This window comes from Globicephala melas, chromosome 4, assembly GCF_963455315.2.
Source record: "Globicephala melas chromosome 4, mGloMel1.2, whole genome shotgun sequence".
In the NCBI taxonomy this organism is placed as follows: domain Eukaryota; kingdom Metazoa; phylum Chordata; class Mammalia; order Artiodactyla; family Delphinidae; genus Globicephala; species Globicephala melas.
In genome coordinates, this window is record NC_083317.1 from 15,743,818 (window position 1) to 15,766,227 (window position 22,410).

The window sequence follows — 22,410 nt, forward strand, 5'->3', positions numbered from 1 at the left end:
CTGTATATCTTCTTTGGAGAAATGTCTATTTAGGTCTTCTGCCCATTTTTGGATTGGGTTGTTTGTTTTTTTGATATTGAGCTGCATGAGCTGCTTGTAAATTTTGGAGATTAATCCTTTGTCAGTTGCTTCATTTGCAAATATTTTCTCCAATTCTGAGGTTTGTCTTTTCGTCTTGTTTATGGTTTCCTTTGCTGTGCAAAAGCTTTTAAGTTTCATTTGGTCCCATCTGTTTCTTTTTGTTTTTATTTCCATTTCTCTAGGAGATGGGTCAAAAAGGATCTTGCTGTGATTTATGTCATAGAGTGTTCTGCCTATGTTTTCCTCTAAGAGTTTGATAGTGTCTGGCCTTACATTTAGGTCTTTAATCCATTTTGAGTTTATTTTTGTATATGGTGTTAGGGAGTGTTCTAATTTCATTCTTTTACATGTAGCTGTCCAGTTTTCCCAGCACCACTTATTGAAAAGGCTGTCTTTTCTCCATTGTATATTCTTGCCTCCTTTATCAAAGATGAGGTGACCATATGTGCGTGGGTTTATCTCTGTGCTTTCTATCCTGTTCCATTGATCTATATTTCTGTTTTTGTGCCAGTACCATACTGTCCTGGTTACTGTAGCTTTGTAGTATAGTCTGAAGTCAGGGAGCCTGATTCCTCCAGCTCTGTTTTTCTTTCTCAAGATTGCTTCGCCTACTCAGGGTCTTTTGTGATTCCATACAAAGTGTGAAATTTTTTGTTCTAGTTCTGTGAAAAATGCCAGTGGTAGTTTGATAGGGGTTTCATTGAATCTGTAGATTGCTTTGGGTAGTAGAGTCATTTTCACAATGTTGATTCTTCCAATCCAAGAACATGGTACATCTCTCCATCTATTTGTATCATCTTTAATTTCTTTCATCAGTGTCTTATAATTTTCTCCATACAGGTCTTTTGTCTCCCTAGGTAGGTTTATTCCTAGATTTTATTCTTTTTGTTGCAGTGGTAAATGGGAGTGTTTTCTTAATTTCACTTTCAGATTTTTCATCGTTAGTGTATAGGAATGCAAGAGATTTCTTTACATTAATTTGGTACCCTGCTACTTTACGAAATTCATTGATTAGCTCTAGTAGTTTTCTGGTAGCATCCTTAGGATTCTCTATGTACAGTATCAGGTCATCTGCAAATAGTGACAGCTTTGCTTCTTCTTTTCTGATTTGGATTCCTTTTATTTCTTTTTCTTCTCTGATCGCTGTGGCTAAAACTTCCAAAACCATGTTGAATAATAGTGATGAGACTGGGCAACCTTGTCTTGTTCCTGATCTTAGTGGAAATGCTTTCAGTTTTTCACTGTTGAGGATGATGTTAGCTGCGGGTTTGTCATATATGGCCTTTATTATGTTGAGGTTAGCCCCCTCTGTGCCTACTTTCTGAAGGGTTTTTATCATAAATGGGTGTTGAATTTTGTTGAAAGCTTTCTCTGCATCTATTGAGATGATCATATGGTTTTTCTTCTTCAATTTTTTAATATGGTGTATCACATTGATTGATTTGCGTATATTGAATCCTTGCATTCCTAGGATAAACCCCATTTGATCATGGTGTATGATCCTTTCAATGTGCTGTTGGATTCTGTTTGTTAGTATTTTGTTGAGGATTTTTGCATCTATGTTCATCAGTGACATTGGCCTGTAGTTTTCTTTCTTCATGACAGCTTTGTCTGGTTTTGGTATCAGGGTGATGGTGGCCTTGTAGAACGAGTTTGGGAGTGTTCCTCCCTCTGCTGTAATTTGGAAGAGTTTGAGAAGGTTAGGTGTTAGCTCTTCTCTAAATGTTTGATAGAATTTGCCTGTGAAGCCGTCTGGTCCTGGACTTTTGTTTGTTGGAAGATTTTTTTTTTTTTTTTTTAATTTTTGGCTGTTTTGGGTCTTCATTTCTGTGCAAGAGCTTTCTCCAGTTGTGGCGAGCGGGGGCCACTCTTCATCGCAGTCCGCGGGCCTCTCACTGTCGCAGCCTCTCCTGTTGCGGAGCACAGGCTCCAGACGCGCAGGCTCAGTAGTTGTGGCTCACGGGCCTAGTTGCTCCATGGCATGTGGGATCTTCCCAGACCAGGGCTCAAACCCGTGTCCACTGCATTGGCAGGCAGATTCTTAACCATTGCACCACTGTTGGAAGATTTTTAATCACTGTTTCAATTTCAGTGCTGGTGATTGGTCTGTTCATATTTTCTATTTCTTCCTGCTTCCGTCTTGGAAGGTTGTACATTTCTAAGAATTTGTCCATTTCTTCCAGGTTGTCCATTTTATTGGCATAGAGTTGCTTGTAGTAATCTCTCAACCTTTGTGTTTCTGCTGTGTCAGTTACTTCTCCTTTTTCATTTCTAATTCTGTTGATTTGAGTCTTCTCCCTTTTTTTCTTGATGTCTGGCTAATTGTTTATCATTTTCATTTATCTGCTCAAAAAACCAGCTTTTAGTTTTATTGATCTTTGCTATCATTTCCTTCATTTCTTTTTCATTTATATGTGACCTGATCTTTATGATTTCTTTCCTTCTGCTAACTTTTGGGTTTTTTTGTTGTTCTTTCTCTAATTGCTTTAGGTGTAAGGTTAGTTTGTTTATTTGAGATGTTTCTTTTTTTTAAAACTTTATTTATTTATTTATTTATTTATTTATAGCTGTGTTGGGTCTTTGTTGCTATGCACGGGCTTTCTCTAGCTGCGGTGAGTGGGGGCTACTCTTGAGTGGGGGCTACTCTTCATTGCGGTGCGCGGGCTTCTCATTGTCCTGGCTTCTCTTGTTGCAGAGCACCAGCTCTAGGTGTGCAGGCTCAGTAGTTGTCGCGCTTGAGCTTAGTTGCTCTGCAGCATGTGGGATCTTCCCGGACCAGGGCTTGAGCCCGTGTCTCGTCATTGGCAGGCGGATTCTTAACCACTGCACCACCAGGGAAGCCCCTGTTTCTTGTTTCTTAGGTAGGATTGTATTGCTATAAACTTCCTTCTTAGAACTGCTTTTGCTGCATTCCATAGGTTTTGGGTCATCGTGTTTTCATTGTCATTTGTTTCTAGGTATTTTTTGATTTCCTCTTTGATTTCTTCAATGGTCTCTTGGTTATTAAGTAGTGTGTTGTTTAGCCTCCACGTGTTTGTATTTTTTACAGATTTTTTCCTGTAATTGATATCTAGTCTCATAGCGTTGTTGTCGGAAAAGATACTTGATACAATTTCAATTTTCTTAAATTTACTAAAGCTTGATTTGTGACCCAAGATATGATCTATCCTGGAGAATGTTCCATGAGCACTTGAGAATAATGTGTATTCTGTTGTTTTTGGATGGAATGTCCTATAAATATCAATCAAGTCTATCTTGTTTAATGTATCATTTAAAGCTTGTGTTTCCTTATTTATTTTCATTTTGGATGATCTGTCCATTGGTGAAAGTGGGGTGTTAAAGTCCCCTACTATGATTGTGTTACTGTCCATTTCCCCTTTTATGGCTGTTAGTATTTGCCTTATGTATTGAGGTGCTCCTGTGTTGGGTGCATAAATATTTACAATTGTTATATTTTCCTCTTAGATTGATCCCTTGATCATTATGTAATGTCCCTCTTTGTCTCCTGTAATAGTCTTTGTTTTAAAGTCTATTTTGTCTGATATGAGAATTGCTACTCCAGCTTTCTTTTGATTTCCATTTGCATGGAATATCTTTTTCCATCCCCTCACTTCCAGTCTGTATGTGTCCCTAGGTCTGAAGTGGGTCAGACCTAGGTCAGACAGCATATATACGGGTCTTGTTTTTGTATCCATTCAGCCAGTCTGTGTCTTTTGGTTGGAGCATTTAATCCACTTACATTTAAGGTAATTATCGATATGTATGTTCCTATTCCCATTATCTAAATTGTTTTGGGTTTGTTATTGTAGGTCTTTTCCTTCTCTTGTGTTTCTTGCGTAGAGAAGTTCCTTTAGCATTTGTTGTAAAGTTGGTTTGATGGTGCTGAATTCTCTTAGCTTTTGCTTGTCTGTAAAGGTTTTGATTTCTCTGTCAAATCTGAATGAGATCCTTGCTGGGTAGAGTAATCTTGGTTGTAGGTTTTTCTCCTTCATCACTTTAAATATGTCCTGCCACTCTCTTCTGGCTTGCAGAGTTTCTGCTGAAAGATCAGCTGTTAACCTGATCCCTTGTTTGTTATTTTTCCCTTGCTGCTTTTAATATTTTTTCTTTGTATTTAATTTTTGATAGTTTGATTAATATGTGTCTTGGCATGTTTCTCCTTGGATTTATCCTATATGGGACTCTCTGTGCTTCTTGGACTTGATTAACTATTTCCTTTCCCATATTAGGGAAGTTTTCAACTATAATCTCCTCAAATATTTTCTCAGTCCCTTTCTTTTTCTCTTCTTCTTCTGGGACCCCTATAATTTGAATGTTGGTGTGTTTAATGTTGTCCCAGGGGTCTCTGATACTGTCCTCAGTTCTTTTCATTCTTTTTCTTTATTCTGCTCTGCAGTAGTTATTTCCACTGTTTTGTCTTCCAGGTCACTTATCTGTTCTTTTGCCTCAGTTATTCTGCTATTGATCCCTTCTAGAGAATTTTTAATTTCATTTATTGTGTTGTTCATCACTGTTTGTTTGCTCTTTAGTTCTTCTAGATCCTTGTTAAATGTTTCTTGTATTTTCTCCATTGTATTTACAAGAGTTTTGATCATCTTTACTATCATTATTCTGAATTCTTTTTCTGGTAGACTGCCTATTTCCTCTTCATTTTTTAGGTCTGGTGGGTTTTTGCCTTGTTCCTTCATCTGCTGTGTGTTTCTCTGTCTTCTCACTTTGCTTAACTTACTGTTTTTGGGTTCTCCTTTTTGCAGCCTGCAGGTTTGTAGTTCCCGTTGTTTTTGGTGTCTGTCCCCAGTGGCTAAGGTTGGTTCAGTGGGTTGTGCAGGCTTCCTGGTGGAGGGGACTAGTGCCTGTGTTCTGGTGGATGAGGCTGGATCTTGTCTTTCTGGTGGGCAGCTCCACGTCTGGTGGTGTGTTTTGGGGTGTCTGCGGCCTTATTATGATTTTAGGCAGCCTCTGTGCTAATGGGTGGGGTTATGTTTCTGTCTTGGTAGTTGTTTGGCATAGGGTGTCCAGCACTGCAGCTTTCTGGTCGTTGAGTGGAGCTGGGTCTTGGTGTTGAGATGGAGATCTCTGGTAGATTTTCGCCGTTTGATATTATGTGGAGCTGGGAGGTCTCTTGTGGACCAGTGTCCTGAACTTTGCTCTCCCACCTCAGAGGCACAGGCCTGATGTCTGGCTGGAGCATCAAGAGCCTTTCATCCACACGGCTCAGAATAAAAGGGAGAAGATAAAAGAAAGAAAAAAAGAAGATAAAATAAAGTAAAATAAAATAATTAAAATAAAAAATAATTATTAAAAGAAAATTTAAAGTAATTAAAAAAAAAGGAAAGAAAGCAACCAAACCAAAAAAAATTCACCAATGATAACAAGCACTAAAAACTATACTTAAAAAAAAAACAAAAACGGACAAACAGAACCCTAGGACAAATGGTAAAGGCAAAACTATACAGACAAAATCACACACAGAAGCATACACATACACACGAAAAGAGAAAAAGGGGAAAAAAAAATATATCGTTCCTCCCAAAGTCCACCTCCTCAATTTGGGATGATTCGTTGTCTATTCAGGTATTCCACAGATGCAGGGTACATCAAGTTGATAGTGGAGCTTTAATCCGCTGCTTCTGAGGCTGCTGGGAGAGGTTCCCCTTTCTCTTCTTTGTTTGCACAGCTCCCGGGGCTCAGCTTTGGATTTGGACCCACCTCTGTGTGTAGGTTGCCGGAGGGCGTCTGCTCTTCGCTCCGACAGGACAGGGTTAAAGGAACAGCTGATTCGAGGGCACTGGCTCACTCATGCCGGGGCGGGGGTGGGGGGCGGGAGGGAGGGGCACGAATGCGGGGCGAGCCTGCTGCGGCAGAGGCTGGCCTGACATTGCACCAGCCTGAGGCGCTGTGCGTTCTCCCGGGTAAGTTGTCCCTGGATCACGGGACCCTGGTAGTGGTGGGCTGCACAGGTTCCTGCGGTGTGGGGAGTGACCTGTGCTCGCACAGAGGCTTCTTGGTGTCAGCAGCAGCAGCCTTAGCGTCTCATGCCCGTCTCTGGGGTCCGTGCTGATAGCCGCGGCTCGCGCCCGTCTCTGGAGCTCGTTTAAGCAGCGCTCTTAATTGCTTCTCCTCGTGCACCAGGAAACAAAGAGGCAAGAAAAAGTCTCTTGCCTCTTCGGCAGGTCCAGACTTTTTCCCGGACTCCCTCCTGGCTAGCTGTGGTGCACTAACCCCTTCAGGCTGTGTTCATGCCGCCAACCCCAGTCCTCTCCCTGCGGATCTAAGCTCCGAAGCCCGAGCCTCAGCTCCCAGCCCCGCCCACCCCGGCGGGTGAGCAGACAAGCCTCTCCGGCTGGTGCGTGCCGGTCGGTACCGATCCTCCGTGCGGGAATCTCCCCGCTTTGTCCTCTGCACCCCTGTGGCTGCGCTCTCTTCCGTGGCTCCGAAGCTTTCCCCCTCCGCCACCCGCAGTCTCTGCCCGCGAAGGGGCTTCCTAGTGTGTGGAAACCTTTCCTCCTTCACGGCTCCCTCCCACTGGTGCAGGTCCCGTCCCTATTCTTTTGTCTTTGCTTTTTCTTTTTTCTTTTGCCCTACCCAGGTACGTGGGGAGTTTCTTGCCTTTTGGGAGGTCTGAGGTCTTCTGCCAGCGTTCAGTAGGTGTTCTGTAGGAGTTGTTCCACATGCAGATGTATTTCTGATGTATCTGTGGGGAGGAAGGTGATCTCCATGCCTTACTCCTCCGCCATCTTGAAGCTCCTCTTCCTCCTGTTCTTATTTGTCTTTAGCTTTCCTTTTCCTAAATTTTAAAAAGAAATACTAATTAATTTATATTTTGGCTGCTTTTGGTCTTCATTGCTGGGCGTGGGCTTTCTCTAGTTGCTGCGAGCGGGGGCTATTCTTCATTGAAGTGCGCGGGCTTCTCATTCCAGTGGCTTCTCTTGTTGCGGAACATGGGCTCTAGGCACGCAGGCTTCACTAGTTGTGGTGTGCAGGCTCAGTAGTCATGGCTCACAGGCTCTAGAGCGCAGGCTCAGTAGTTGTGGTGCACGGGCTTGGTTGCTCCATGGCATGTGGGATCTTCCCAGACCAGGGCTCGAACCCATGTCCCCTGCATTGGCAGGCAGATTCTTAACCACTGTGCCACCAGGGAAGTCCTGTCTTTAGATTTTTTGGAATATTTTTTATAGCCTTTTATTTTGCTATGATTATAAACAGTAATTTGGGTTACTTTCTAGTTTCTTTTTTTCCCCTTTTCGCTGTATTAATTAGGTTCTCAGTACCACGTTGAATAGAAGTGGTGGTAGCGGGCTTCCTTTTCTTGTTTCTTACTTTAATGGAAATAGTTGTAAACCCTTAATGTTGAGTATGACGCTCTTAAACTATGAATTGTGCTCTTATTTATTTGTGTATTTATTTTTAGTTTAGGAATTGTGCTTGGTTCTTTTTCAGATCTGCTGTGCTTTTTCTAAGATCGTTTTCCGTTCAAATTTCTTTAAACTTTTGTTTCTTTAAATATAATAAACATTGTTGATATGGAGCTTGTAACTGATAGATAATTATAAGATTTAAAGCCTCAGGTCTCTGTGTTATCTTTTGTTTCTGCATAGTGGCTCATGGTGTCTTATTTTTTGTTTGGCTGTATTTAACTTTGTGCTGACTAGTATATTCATAGGGGTAATTTGAGCCCCCAGATGAAGGCTTCTTACACTAGAGAGGATTTGTATTTGCTTGAGCCAAAGAAATAGAAAGTTGAATTCTTTCTGCCTTCACTTTTGGCTTGGTAATTCCTAATGTCTTTTAAGCTCTGTGGTGTTCTTCAGATTTTTAAAAAGTATTTTTTCTAGCCCCTTTAGTTTTATTAATGGAAGGGTTAGTATGAATAGCCTACCTGCCATTACCATAAATAAAATTTTATCATACCTTGACTAGGCTTTAGTTTAATTCAGCTTTCCATTTTTTCTTTCAGATCCGCTCAGCCTATTTTGAGTTAGTTTCTGCTTTGTGCCAGCGTACTCCACAGTTGATGAAAGATGAAGCATCCAAAGTGAGCCCATCTGTCCTTCTTAGCATTGATGACAGTGACCCCATTGTATGCCCTGCTCTCTGGGAAGCTGTGCTTTACACACTTACAACTATTGAGGTAGGTTAAAGAGGTACATTTAGTACAGCTGGGAATATTTGTCTTCTTAGTTGTATTTTAGAAGCCTTAGATACCATGTGAGAGAGCCTATCGGATTGTAATATTTAAAACTTGCTAGAAAAATGCTTTCCTGGGAATAAAATATTTAATCCAAAGCTTTGTATAAATCTTAAACTGACTATAAAATGGTATAGCATTTTTATTTTACTTTCAGTTTAGTCAATATCAATATCCTTTAAAACTTATATGGCCCAATGAAATCAACATATCTGAATATTATATTTAAGATTAAATATTGCTGTCCCTTTTAGAAAGCAGGTTTTTTTTGTTTGTTTGTTTAGAAAGCAGCTTTTATAGAAGTCTTTTCAGTTAAATATTACTTCTTTTTTGGCTGCCTCAGACCTTAGTTGCAGCACGTGGGATCTTCATTGAGTCACGCAGGATCTTTCATTGCTATGTGCGGGCTTCTCTCTAGTTATGTCGTGCGGGTTGTTTTCTCTTCTCTAGTTGCGGTGCGCAGGCTTCAGGGCACGTGGGCTCTGTAGTTGTGGCACACGGATTCCAGTGTGTGCAAGCTCTGTAGTTTGCTGCACACAGGCTCTCTAGTTGAGGTGTGCGAGCTCAGTAGTTGTGGCGTGCGGGCTTAGTTGCCCCGCAGTATGTGTGATCTTAGTTCCCTGACCAGGGATCACACCCACGTCCCCTGCATTGTAAGGTGGATTCTTTACCACTGGACCACCAGGGAAGTCCCTAAATAGTTATTTCTGATCAATATTGTCCTGGAAGTATGTTGTATACACAATTACTAAATGTAATAAATTTCTTATAATTTCAGACTTTTAGTTTTTAATGGTGGTGAGAGAGTTTGACCCTCTTTAGTTAGAATACTTGATTTTTATTTTTGAGAGTCTATATGTCTTCTCTCTTAATTGGGAAATGTATGTTTATGATCTCTAATTATTATTATAATCTTTTTTTTTTTTTTTTTTTTTTTTTGGGAAGGACTGTTGGCTTCATGTAAATGCAAAAAAAAGTGTGTTTCCCAAGCTGTCAGCTATGGTTCGTGAAGGAGGTCGGGGTCTGGCTGCTGTCATATATCCTTATCTTCTGCCATTTATCAGCAAACTCCCTCAGTCTATTACAGATCCAAAGTTGGATTTCTTCAAAAATTTTCTCACCTCCCTAGTTGCAGGGTAAGGAATTTAAATTCTTGACCTTTAAAGCAAAATAGATTTTTTCTTATTTTCATAAATGGGCAGAACGACATACTTGTTATTATCATATGTAAATTTCCCCAAATTGTTTTGCTGTTCATTAAACACTTTTAAAGTTTTCAGAGAATTACAATTGGAATTCTTTTTTTGGGTACTTTCAACACTTCAGTGGTAGTATGCAGCAGAAAGTGAGATAAATTATGGCAAGGCCCTTAGGTGGAAATAGGCTCTTTTTCAATGACCCATTTTTTGGTATGTTGATAAATACAAATGCCCAAGTGCAGAAAATGAACCAGTGAACTTTTCCATTAACTTAAATATAATAGCTGTTTAAAGTCACACTTAAAACGTCATTTCAGCGTATTTGTTGAACTTAGTAAAAGATACCCAGTTTTATTAATGATTAAAATTTTTTTTTTCTACTACAGTATTATCTTTATTTGGTTAAGTCCTCTCTTTGAAATTTGCACATGAATTGGTCCATGAATAGAAAATAAATATGTTATCTTTTGTTGATACATTTTTGAAGATATGCTATTTTTCATAGTTCTTCAAGTTTATATTCTAATCGGGCTGTATTTTGGTTGTTCTTAGTTTTTCATTGAAGAAATTATTTTTAGAAATTCTTTTCCATGCCTTTATTTTGGTATTTTTGTATTGCTTATTTTCTTTTTCATGAAGGAATAAGCCACAGGTATTTATTATTTCTTAGGCTATCAACAGAAAGAACCAAAACCAGCTTTTCAGAGTGCTCAGCAGTAATATCTGCTTTTTTTGAATGCTTACGTTTTATAATGCAGCAAAACTTAGGTGAGGAAGAGATAGAAGAGATGCTCGTCAATGATCAGGTATTTATAATGTAAAAATCATCAGTGCCTTTGCACACTAACTATAAAGAATCAAGCTCATTGTGTCTTGTTGCCATTTTTATTAATTAGCCTTCCTTGTAAAGATTTCATTTTTATGATTTACAAATTAGGTAATGTGTATTGCTGACCAATAAGCGAAAATTTCTGTATTGTTAGTTGTTATCATGATACCATAATGCCTAAGTACTTGTCACTGTCTGGTTCTACAAACTCTGTTTTAGAGAGTCGCAATGCAAAACAATTTAGAAGATGCAATTTTCAACATTTTGTATTTTAGTTTATATTATAATCATCTTGTTCCTTCTAAAATATGTAGTACATTTATCCTTTTGTGAGCAATTGTGCTTGGCTTTTAGAACTAGTGATGAGAGCGGGTCCTGGAATATGGTTCCTTATGGTAGGAAATTAATATGATTACATAAGCCTAGATCCTAGTTGATGTCTCAGATAGTTAATTTCTCTTATCTTTGTAATTTAAGAGAAAGCATTCTGAATTCTGTGGGTCCTATATGTCTTTCATATTGGTTTAGAAAAAAGCAAAACACTTTGAATATGTTCAGAAGATCCAAAGAGTTGATGACCAATGATCTTCGTCAATTATATCATAAAAAAGAAGTAATTCGGGGAGATACAGTGAAATCGTTAGGCTCTCTGAATGATATGGAGATGATTTTCAGGTTCAAATTAACTCTTTTCATAGTTCTGGGAAAAAATTCATGTTTTTCAGTTATTAAATATGAAAATTTATAATGTTTTACAAATACCTTGTTTAAATTTCATTTTCCCTGACAACTGAACTTTAATATGTCTACCTTCTCTTTTAGTTGATTCCTTTTATTGATGCAGTTCTCAAAGACCCAAGATTGCAAGATGAGCAGCTATTTAACCATTTGGCAGAAACTTTAAGTTCATGGGAAGCCAAAGCAGATTTGGATAAAGATGATAAAACAGCTTACAGTTTGGAGAAAGTGCTACTGAATTTCTGGGAAAGACTGTCAGAGATCTGTGTTGAGAAAATCAATGAGCCTGAAACCGATGTTAAGTCAGTTTTGGGTGTTTCTAACCTATTACAGGTCCTTCAGAAGCCAAAGAGCTCCTTGAAGTTAAATAAAAAAAACGTTGGTAAGGTTAGATTTGCTGATGAGATGCCTGAAAGTAATAAAGAGAATGAGAAATATGTCTCCTCAGAAGGAGAGAATAGTGGAGGCTCTGAATTAATGGCTGAACCTTCTCTCACTCACAGTTGCTCAGACCTTATATCACCCCTAAGGAAAAAACCTTTGGAAGACTTAGTCTGTAAACTAGCAGAAATGAGTGTTAATTATGTCAATGAACAAAAGTCAGAGCAACATCTAAGGTTTCTTTCCACTCTGCTCAACTCCTTCTCTTCAAGCCAAGTATTTAAAGTGCTGTTAGGTGATGAAAAACAGAGTATTGTCAAAGCCAAACCTCTTGAAATAGCCAAACTGGCACAAAAAAATCCCGCGATACAGTTTTTATACCAGAAAGTAATAGGTTGGCTAAATGAAGATCAAAGGAAGGATGCTAGTTTCTTGGTGGACATTTTGTACAGTGCCCTTTGTTGCTGTGATAGTCATATGGAAAGAAAAGCTGTCTTGGATGATCTAATTGAGGTATTACTGTTCTGTATCTTTTTATTTTCATTTATTCATTCATTCATGCATGCCTGCATGCAGGGTCTTTCTTCCCCGACCAGGGATCAAACCCGTGCCCCCTACACTGGAAGCATGGAGCCCTAACCACTGGATCACCAGGGAGTTCCCTGTATCTTTTTAAACTATAATGGTTTACACTGGCACACTGATTATGGATGAGTAGAACGAGACCTGTATGGGAGTTATTTGGGGACTGTTTCTTAACTATGAATGTCAGTTTAAAGACAATATATTCTTGATTGGGATTGGGAAGTATGTGAGACTTCTGGGTAGCTGTTCAGTAAGAGTAAATATGTTAAGATGACAAAAGCTTGGTAATAAAAGGGTAAGTTCTTTCAGTCCATACTTTTTAAAGCTGGACTTGCTAAAAAAATGTTTTAGTTTTGTAGTGGTTCCATGGTCACTTCATTTACTTATAAAAAATTTTACCAGTTACTGTTTTTTCTAGCAGATTGTTTCTCTTTTTCTTCTTTTAGGTGGATCTGAAATGGAATTCTATTCTTCAGGTCATTGAAAAGGTATCTTAGAGATTTTTCTCTTTTTTTTTTTTGTATTTATAGGTATACAAAAATTAAACCACAGCTATATTCACATAATGGTATGTGATTAGGTGTCTCTGTTAGAGAACTTCCTTATTATTGTAACTTTCTTCTCATAATTTGAGAAGCCATGGTGTTCACCTTTCTATAGTATTATTTTTCTGGTTAGGAGTATCAGGGAAGAATGAACAGGTTCTGGAAGATCCAGCGTCTCTTCCCTAGTGGGTAACAGAGGAAGAGTTAAGCATTTATCTTAGTTTATCTTTTAAACTAAGGTTTCTGCTGTTATCCTAGTTATTTTTTCTTCTGTAGAAATGGATTGAATGGTTCTAGCTTTGAGTAGAACGCATCAGGAAATTAAGTTTGTTTTACCCTGGAATACTATACAGGCAAACTAAAGTCTTCCCACCTTTATTTAATTGCCATTTGACTAAGTAAGAAAATTAGTGATGAAAATAATACAAAGAAATCAAGAAACATAATTCAGAAAAATTTTTAAATGGCTTAAGTATTCTTTCCTAATGAAGATGTAAATGATATAATGTAACACTTTTCCAACCATAGAAATGTTATGGCTAGCTGCCTAAAAGTCTTCCTTTTCTTAAAGAATTTTTTCATTATTTTAAAATTTTACTTACATAACTCTAATTTACAAGTTTCTTTTTTTCTGTCTTTTTAAATTATGTTGAAAAAAACATATAATTTGCCAGAGTAACCATTTCTAAGCGTACAGTAGTGTTGTTTATTCACATTATTGGTCAACCAATCTCCAGAACTTTTTCACCTTGTAAAATAGAAACTATACCCATTAAACAATAACTCCCTATTTCCCCCAATAGTTTATTTTTACAAAATAAATACAGAGTATTAATTTACTCTTTTTCAATGGGAAATATAACTTACTGGCACACCATTTTGAATTACTTTATTCAGTACCTCCTCTCCCTATAGGCAGGCTACGTGAAAAGCCAGATTATGAGAAAGCTGCTTGATAAGTCTAGAATCAGAGCAAAAGTATATAGTTAATAATTTGATAAGATAAAGATGGATATATCCATTTCCAACTTAGGAATGTACCTGCCAGGTTCAGGTACATCTGTAGTTCAGGTACATCTGTTTGGAAGACTCTTCCTGGGCAGTGTTTGGAAGTTCATAGCCAGTGTTTGCTTCCTGTACTTCTGTGACTAACTAGTCTCCCTAACCCCTGTTAGATTCTTTCTGTGGATATGTTAAAACATTGAGAAGTTGGACTTCATGTCTTATTAACCTGAGAGACATTTTATTCAGAAGTTTGCTTTTTGGATTCTGTAGGATTCTATAAAATAGATTGGTTTTATTTGGTAAGCTATCGTAGGAAAGCCAATATTATAGCCATCTAAGTTCTAGTTTTTCTTGTTTTTATGCAACATCATACTTTATGAGCAGAGTCCTAAAGTCAGCTTCCTTAAAAACAAACTTGACTTTTGTAACCAGAAAGAACCTTAGAGATTTTCTAAGTTAACCTTCATTTTTCAAATTAGGAAATAGGCCCAGGTTGGTTAAGAGCTTTGGTTAAGAGCTTTGTCTAAGGTCATAAAGCCAGAATAGTGGTAAAGCTTGGACTAAAATAGAAGCTCTCATTACCTACAATTTTTTAAATAAGGAGATAAAACAGTTTTGGGGGCACTACCCAATCTGCACTTGGATTTTTTTTTTTTTTTCCAGATTGCTTTGAAATGAGCCAAGTTGCAAATTCCTTTCTTCTCAGCCCTTAAACCAAAAGAAGCTCTGGGAACATGGATCACCATGCTTTTGGGGGTGGATTTACAGTTTTTTTCCTTGCTTCCCCACCCCACGAAAATAAACCAGTTGCTGTCAGCTATCTACCCCAGTAACTATTTCAGAAAATTTGGGCAAATGATAAGTCCCATTGTTCATATTGAAGTAATTTACCACTATTATATGTTAATTGTTCTTTAGCAAAATTAATGAACAAAAATTTAATATTTGTAGAGCATTTTAAAATCTGTCTTTAAAGTTCATTCATTATTCATTGAATATATCTGCAGTGTTGATAGCAGGTATCAAAGAAGTTTAAGACAGTCTCTGCTCTCAAGGAACTTACAGTTTCATTGGAAATAACACATACACAGATGAAACATTATAAATAATAATACAACCTAGTGAGTGCTCTAGAGATTCAGAGAAAAGCAATGATGAGTATGGGCTGGCATGGATGGGGGAGACTTCACAAAGCAGGTGGGATTTATACTAAATCTCAAATAATGGATGTGATTTTCATAAATAAAGAAGAAGGGGAATATTTATGGTTGGGAAGATAGAATGAACAAAGCATGGAAGCATACATAAGCAAGGCTTAGTGGGGAATAGGGAAGATACCAGCCTTCTTAGAACTTGAGGAGGAGGCATGGGGGACGATGTTGAGGCCACGATGATGAAAGGAGGTAATATGGTACAAGTAATATTTTGGCAAGTCTACTTTTTGATCTTGCTTCTAATCTTTGCTTTAATTTTATGGTTTTAGGCATGTTCTAGTTCAGATAAACATGCTTTAGTAACTCCTTGGCTAAAAGGAGATATCCTTGGCGAGAAATTGGTAACCTTGGCAGATCATCTTTGTAATAAGGACTTGGAATCCACAGTACCTTCTGAATCTTACTTCTCAGAAAGATGGTCTCTTTTAAGCTTGGTATTATCCCAACATGTTAAAAATGGTAGGTAAAAATATGGCTTTTGTTTTTTAGTAGGGAGGGAGTAGTTTTTTCACCTTTTGGGAGGATTCCATGCTGCTCAGTTTGCATAATATTAGTTGAGAATAACAAGATTTAGTTCACTCAAATATCTGAATTTTGTAAGCACCCTAAATGTTTATAAATCTCTGTAACATGACTTGGAAGATATTTAATACTTTTAGTTTTATATTTTAAAGGGTTTTGAATTTAGCCATTCACTCTAATTTTGTCTAGCATTGCTTTTTTACTTAATTTAAAATAGCTTTTTTTAATGTGAGGGCTTTTATGTGTGGGGAACAGATTGATTTGTTGATGTGATTTTCTTTTATATAAAACATAAGCAACTTTTTTAAAAAAAAACAACACATGGCGAGACCAAGATGGAATGTTAACCCCAAGTAAAGTGTTAAAATACATTGGTTAAAAAATTAAAAACAAAGATTAAAAAAAGGAAAACACACTGTTAATATTTCTTGTATTTTGTCTGTTTGAATTTTTTTCTGTAGATTACTTGATTGGAGAAGTATATGTTGAAAGAATTATTGTTAAACTTCATGAAACTTTATCCAAAGCAAAGAAATTGTCAGAAGCTGAAAATAATGACTCATCAGTGTCTTTTATCTGTGATGTGGCCTATAACTATTTCAGCTCAGCAAAAGGATGCTTGCTAATGCCATCATCTGAAGATTTATTGTTAACTCTCTTTCAGTTGTGTGCTGAGAGCAAAGAAAAAACACATTTGCCAGGTAATAGCCTACTGCTCAAATGTTTTGTTGGGAATCTCCGGCTCTGATCTTCATAGTGTAAGTGCCCAGGCTTTATTAATTGAATCATAATGTGTTTGAACTTTGAAAGCATTTTGAGTAAAGGACTACAAATCTTAAACACTTTCAGCTTTAGAAACCAAGTTAAAGGTGTATGTAGACATTATGTCTAAAGTTTTTACTTGATATCAAGGAAACGGTTTTGAAAGGGGCCATGATAGGTGAGTTAGCATCTTAGCTCCTTCACTCAGTAGCTCTCACAAGTTGCTTAATTTCTTGTTGCCTCAGTTTCCATATTTATAAAGGGGGACATTAATACCTTCTTCTCTTACAGTTAAAGACATTCAATCTTGGTGTATAGTAAAATGAAATTGAGATTCCCTTTTTAAGGACTATATTCCTGTCTTATATGTTAATTCAGACTTATTTGTGAAAGGAATGTAAAAAATACTCTTAAAAAAAAAAAGGTTTTAATGGAAAAGCCTCCTCCCCAACCCTTTCTTTAATACTAACTTTTCTATTTGAAAATGGTATAATATTTTTTATATCTCCAAAAGGTCAACTCTCTTATAAATAAGTTCAGAGCAGAAAAAAGCTGACTTTAAAAATCTTAGCATTTTTACATTTATATGGCATGAGTTAGCTTACATTATTGTGTATTTATGACATAGTTATTTTGTTTTAGCTGTTGAATAGTAATTTTATGTTTTCTTAATGGTACCTTACAAATCTCAGATCTGCAATGAGTTCTTTCAGACATTTTGTACTGATTATAGTTACTTCATAGGGATTATGAATCACTGTTGACATCTTGATTTTAGACTTTCTTATCAGTAAACTGAAAAATACTTGGCTCTCTGGTGTGAATTTATTGGTCCATCAAACTGGCGACACATATAAACAGAGTACCTTCCTACGTTTATCTGCTCTGTGGCTGAAAAACCAAGTTCAGTCTTCATCATTGGATATCACAAGGTAACCTTTTTTTGTGCTCAGTTGCAGAGTGTCTCTTTAGTAATTGATCATTGTCCTTAATAAGGTTCCATGATTAGTGTGAATGCCTATGAAAAATGACTTGTTGGGCTTACCTGGTGGCACAGTGGTTGAGAGTCCACCTGCCGATGCAGGGGACGCGGGTTCGTGCCCTGGTCCGGGAAAATCCCACATGCCGCGGAGCATCTGGGCCCGTGAACCATGGCCGCTGAGCCTGCGTGTCTGGAGCCTGTGCTCCGCAACGGGAGAGGCCACAACAGTGAGACGCCCGCGTACCGCAAAAAAAAAAAAAAAAAAAAAGACTTGTTATGTAAGAAATCTACAGGATTCTAAGGGAAGATCCAAACAGATTTTTTCAAAAGGATTTTGTTTTAATGATCATGCATTTAAGCTCAATTAATTGGAGAGTGATTTGTTTTGACCATAATAATTTATGGTTAGTGATGTGATAGGGGTGCTGTCCTGTGTCTTAGGCTGGTATGGATTGTAACCGTAAACTCTTATGGCCACCACGGACAATGATTGTCCTTCATTGTTTATTTTTTGGGAGAGTCTGGTAGCCACTGTTGTAAGGCGTTGAATTGCAGATGTATTTCACATTTCATGCCTAAATCCATATATAAAAATGAAAACTAAGAGAATGCATCCAGAGCTACTGGGGTTGGGTTAAATCTTTTTCTGATTATCATACTCTTTTAATGGAATAAAGTAGCTATATTTCAGAAATATCTGATCTGAAATAGGTCATTCACCTTCTTTCTGAACTAGCAGCAGCACTTGATTTCAATTATAAAATGTTGGATAAAATCCCCTGTTTGATTGTGTGTAAGTCACGAGGGGAGGGTGGAGAGAGAGACGATTTACTTTTATTTTGAATTGTCTTTTTTGTTCATTAAATACCCTATCTTCCGTAGGGTATTTAATGTATACCAGGGTATTCAAATTGGTTATAACATAACTGTAGTGGTTAAGTTATTTGCATTATTTTCAGTCTTCAGGTCCTCTTGTCTGCTGTTGATGATTTGCTAAATGCGCTTCTAGAGAGTGAAGATACTTATCTTCTGGGAGTTTATATTGGAAGTGTAATGCCAGACAACAGCGAATGGGAAAAGATGAGACAGTCTCTTCCTATGCAGGTATGTTTGAGATTGGAGAGTACTTATTTTATTCTGAAGTTTGGATTTCATGCAAGCTTAAATATTTTAATTTTATTCTGGGGAAGAAAAAAAGTAAATGAAATGAGTATCTTACTTTGCGTTTCTGCCTTTGAATGCTCCTGTGTTGGGTGTTTGCTGTTTGCAAGTTACCAGTTGACACTTGGCAGTTGCCATGGTACAAGGTAAATAAGACCTTGTTCTGTCCTGAAGGAATCCTAAAGAAACACACACGTTGATAATTTCTGTTCGTAGAAACCAAACTTCTAGGCTTCTGTGGTTTTACTAGTAAACTAGCAATAGCTTCATTTTTGAAGTTATTCTAATAACATTTTGAAGATATTTTAATAACTTTATTTTTGTTCCCTTCTTAATTGCAGAAGTAGTAATTAATTGAACTATTGAATGCTTTTGTGTATAATTTAATGTATTCTTTTTTTATAGTGGTTGCATAGACCTCTTTTAGAAGGAAGACTGAGTTTGAATTATGAGTGTTTCAAAACAGATTTTAAAGAACAAGATACAAAGAAACTTCCCAGCCATTTGTGTACTTCAGCATTATTGAGCAAAATGATATTAGTTGCACTGAAAAAGGAAATAGTCCTAGAAAATAATGAGCTTGAGAAAATAAGTAAGTATATATGAGCATTCAGATAAATACATATAAACCTTGAAGTAATTAAAATGTAATTTTGAAATAATTTTGATTATACTTCAATCTAAATCTTTAAAGAATCAAAAATCCTCAGCTCCTTTTAATTATTTTAGCAATGAGAAACTTGAGGACACTTAAGAGATGAATGTTAAATTGCAAATCAAATGGAATCATACTGAATATCTTGCTGTAGTCTTGTTAGCAATAGAGCAAAATTTGATATAAGATGTTACTCTAGTTGGCATGACATCAATATAAGCGCATCCTATGGCACATAACCCTAAAGAAAATGGTTAAGTGAGTCTTGTGTTTCATCAAGGATTCTGAATTTTCAATTAACTTTGAATCAATCTACCTTTGTATAGGGCAATAATTTTTTTTCCCAGCAAGTGGAGCTTCAAATGTTGAATTTCAAAAGGATTTAAAAATTCCCCCATTCCAGGAAATGGTGTAGAATTGTAGGTAGCAGTGTGACCTGTACAAAATGGCCTGAAAGGACTTGCATAATTCCTGTATCAGTTTTGATTGTGAGCCCTCAGCTGAGTACAGTTACTAGCAGAGGAGAATATTGTGCTCTGTGGAAGAAAGCTGGAACACCTCTCGTGGTGAGCGAACTCCACGTGCAGTTGAGGTCGAGGAGATTAGCCTGCTCTTTACTTTACTCATAGAGTGAATCTGTCCAAAAACAACAATGGAAATTAGAGTAATAATTTTTGTTGTTTTTCTTATCTGGAACTTGCAAGGGATGGGATTTGATTTTTGAACCAGGTTTCAAGTCTTCTAACTCCAAAATCCATACCTGGCTTTATAAAAGAGAGTTGTGACTAATTATGTATTGAAAACCTGTGACATGCCAGGTTTTGTGATACTTGGTCATTTACTTCTCACAGTAGTCCCGTGAGGTAGATTTGTATTATCCTAGCTGATAACGATGTGTGCAGCTCATTTGAATCCAGACTAGTCTGTCACCTAGGCCCATGCCCTGTGTACTAGATCGTGCTCTCTCCCATTTCTTTTTTCTTTTTTTTTTTTTTGCGGTACGCGGGCCTCTCACTGTTTTGGCCTGTCCCGTTGCAGAGCACAGGCTCCGGACGCGCAGGCTCAGCGGCCATGGTTCACGGGCCCAGCCGCTCCGCAGCATGTGGGATCTTCCCGGACCGGGGCATGAACCCGTGTCCCCTGCATTGGCAGGCGGACTCTCAACCACTGCGCCACCAGGGAAGCCCCTCTCCCATTTCTTAACACATTGACTTGAACTTCTCAGGTCTTGGGTCACTTAGTTGTTTATCCTGGATGCAACTTCTTATCATTTGTGGCAAAAATAGTAGGAAGATTCTTCCAGTATCTCTCTCTGATAACTTAGGTTACTGTCACATTCTTAACTAATCAGAAAAGGGACCAAGTAATGTTTGGGAGAGGAGTGATATTTTGTATTAGGTATTCTCAGCTTTCATTATAGTTGAACATCAAATAGTTGAAAATCAGTTCATAGATATTGATTGATTGATTGATTGGCTGTGCTATGCGGCATGTGGGATCTTAGTTCCCCGTACTTGAACATCAAATAGTGGAAAATCAGTTCACAGATTATTGATTGCTTGATTGCGCTACGTAGCATGTGGGATCTTAGTTCCCCGACCACGGATCAAACCAGTGACCCCTGCATTGGAAGTGCAGAGTCTTAACCACTGGACCACCAGGGAAGTCCCAGTTCATAGATATTTTGAAATTAGTGGGCATAACAATGTTAGGGAATGGGGGGGACAAGTGAAAACAGTTCAAAGGTCTGTTCACAAAGTATACTCAATAATGTGTTGTCCATTCTGTTAGTTGCAGAACTGCTCTATTCATTGCAGTGGTATGAAGAATTAGACAATCCACCTATTTTTCTAACTGGATTTTGTGAAATGCTTCAAAAAATGAATATTACATATGATAACTTATGTGGACTTGGTAATACTTCTGGCCTTTTACAGCTGTTATTTAACAGGTAAGAATCTCTTTCAATTTCCATTTTTTTATGACTGTTTTGCTAGTTTATGGCTTGTGTCTTTAAAATGTAAGCCCACTTCATGCTAATCTTTGAATCAGAGAGTTTATCTAAATTAATCCCAATTCTTAATGATAAATACTTTGTGGATACTAAGTACTTGATTTACTCTTCTGGTGAGATATTTGGACTTTGCCTGTGTTATTAAATCCATAAATACATTCAAGGGCCAGATGACAATCCTGTAGAAGTTATTTTAATTTGACATATGTAACCCATCCTTCCACTATTCTAAATTTAACCTTTTACCTTGCATGTTGTTGCAGGTGTGTCTTAATATCATAACCACAACACCCTCTCCCCTAGACGAGGAAGTAGGTATGAAAACAGAGTTATTGTAGAGGTTATAGCAGTTTGATGGTTAGCTCATTGAAATTACTGTGTTGAACTGCTCTCTTGAAGAGTTTTTCACTTGCCTGTAGTATTTTTCGTATGCTTTGCAGTATCAGAGGCCCCAGGCTGAACAGGTCTTCCTTTCCAGTCCCACTCTACATACTTGACACTCAGAACTTTCCTCAGTGGATATCAATACCTCCTTGCTTTCTCAACTTCAACAATCCTCGGTGTCCTCTGGGATATGTCCTCTTTCCAGCTGCAACCTCTGGTCCTCAAGCTTAATCTTTAAGGTCATCTCCCCTATTGGAACTTGAGGGGCTTTGGGATTGCCTTGGATGAGAGCTCAATATCAGCTGTAAAGGAGTTTCAGAAGTTAAGTTCCCAATCCTTTTGGTAACAACAGTTGTTTGGGTGCAGAAGTGCTGTGTGAATTGATACCCTTACAAGGTGATTTATTTAGTTCTGTATAAGGAATCCAGGTAAGCATTGTTTAAAACTCTTAAGTACACTTTAAAAACGGAATTTTTTTTCCTCTTTTAGATCCAGGGAAAATGGCACCCTTTGGTCTCTTATTATTGCTAAGTTGATCCTTTCCCGAAGTGTTTCATCTGATGAAGTAAAACGGCATTATAGGAGAAAAGAAGGGTATTCTTATTGAAAATACTTTTACTTTGAAATTTATTATGAGTGGTCACTTTGGCAACCCCAAACTAACAAACAGTCTCTAATGAGTCAGGAAAACAAGACTTAGGAAATGAGGAAATTAAAGAAAATGAGACTTAACAATTTAAATTGCATTAGGTTGCGACACGTCTTTTTTTTAATAAGCATTTTTAACCTTATAACATTTTGTTGAGGAATTTTATACGTGCTTTAAATAATTAACATTTTATAAACATGTTCTATTTTCCCCAGAAATCTCTCTGGTAAAATCTATCTTTTCCCCTTCCCTATCCTTCTTGCATCATTTTATTTTCTAAATGGAAATGATAAGGAAAGTTACTTACTCTTAACTTTATTCAATATCCTGTGATAAGCCATAATGGAAAAGAATATGAAAAGAATGTATATATATGTATAACTGAGTCATTTTGCTGAACAGCAGTAATAAACACAACATTGTAATTCAACTGTACTTCAATAAAAAATAAATTAAAAGAACTAAATTAAAAAAAAGGTTACTTACTCTTAAATAAGGATCATCCTATTGAAGAAT

At 37.3% G+C, this 22,410-nt stretch overlaps 1 protein-coding gene across 2 annotated transcripts in view; it reads left to right on the forward strand.

The window, feature by feature from the left end:
- Positions 1 to 22,410, forward strand: part of LTN1 (listerin E3 ubiquitin protein ligase 1) — a 64,826-nt gene that overhangs the window by 17,165 nt on the left and 25,251 nt on the right. The window contains exons 7-18 of one of the 2 annotated variants that reach the window (XM_030880963.2): positions 8,039 to 8,212; positions 9,215 to 9,405; positions 10,139 to 10,274; positions 11,120 to 11,929; positions 12,448 to 12,489; positions 15,035 to 15,224; positions 15,749 to 15,988; positions 16,828 to 16,981; positions 17,991 to 18,135; positions 18,598 to 18,784; positions 20,639 to 20,798; positions 21,735 to 21,839. In XM_030880963.2, coding sequence (XP_030736823.2) covers positions 8,039 to 8,212; positions 9,215 to 9,405; positions 10,139 to 10,274; positions 11,120 to 11,929; positions 12,448 to 12,489; positions 15,035 to 15,224; positions 15,749 to 15,988; positions 16,828 to 16,981; positions 17,991 to 18,135; positions 18,598 to 18,784; positions 20,639 to 20,798; positions 21,735 to 21,839 — 2,534 coding nt within the window. The remainder of the gene's footprint in view (positions 1 to 8,038; positions 8,213 to 9,214; positions 9,406 to 10,138; positions 10,275 to 11,119; positions 11,930 to 12,447; positions 12,490 to 15,034; positions 15,225 to 15,748; positions 15,989 to 16,827; positions 16,982 to 17,990; positions 18,136 to 18,597; positions 18,785 to 20,638; positions 20,799 to 21,734; positions 21,840 to 22,410) is intronic. The other variant, XM_060297878.1, reaches the window with a different exon arrangement.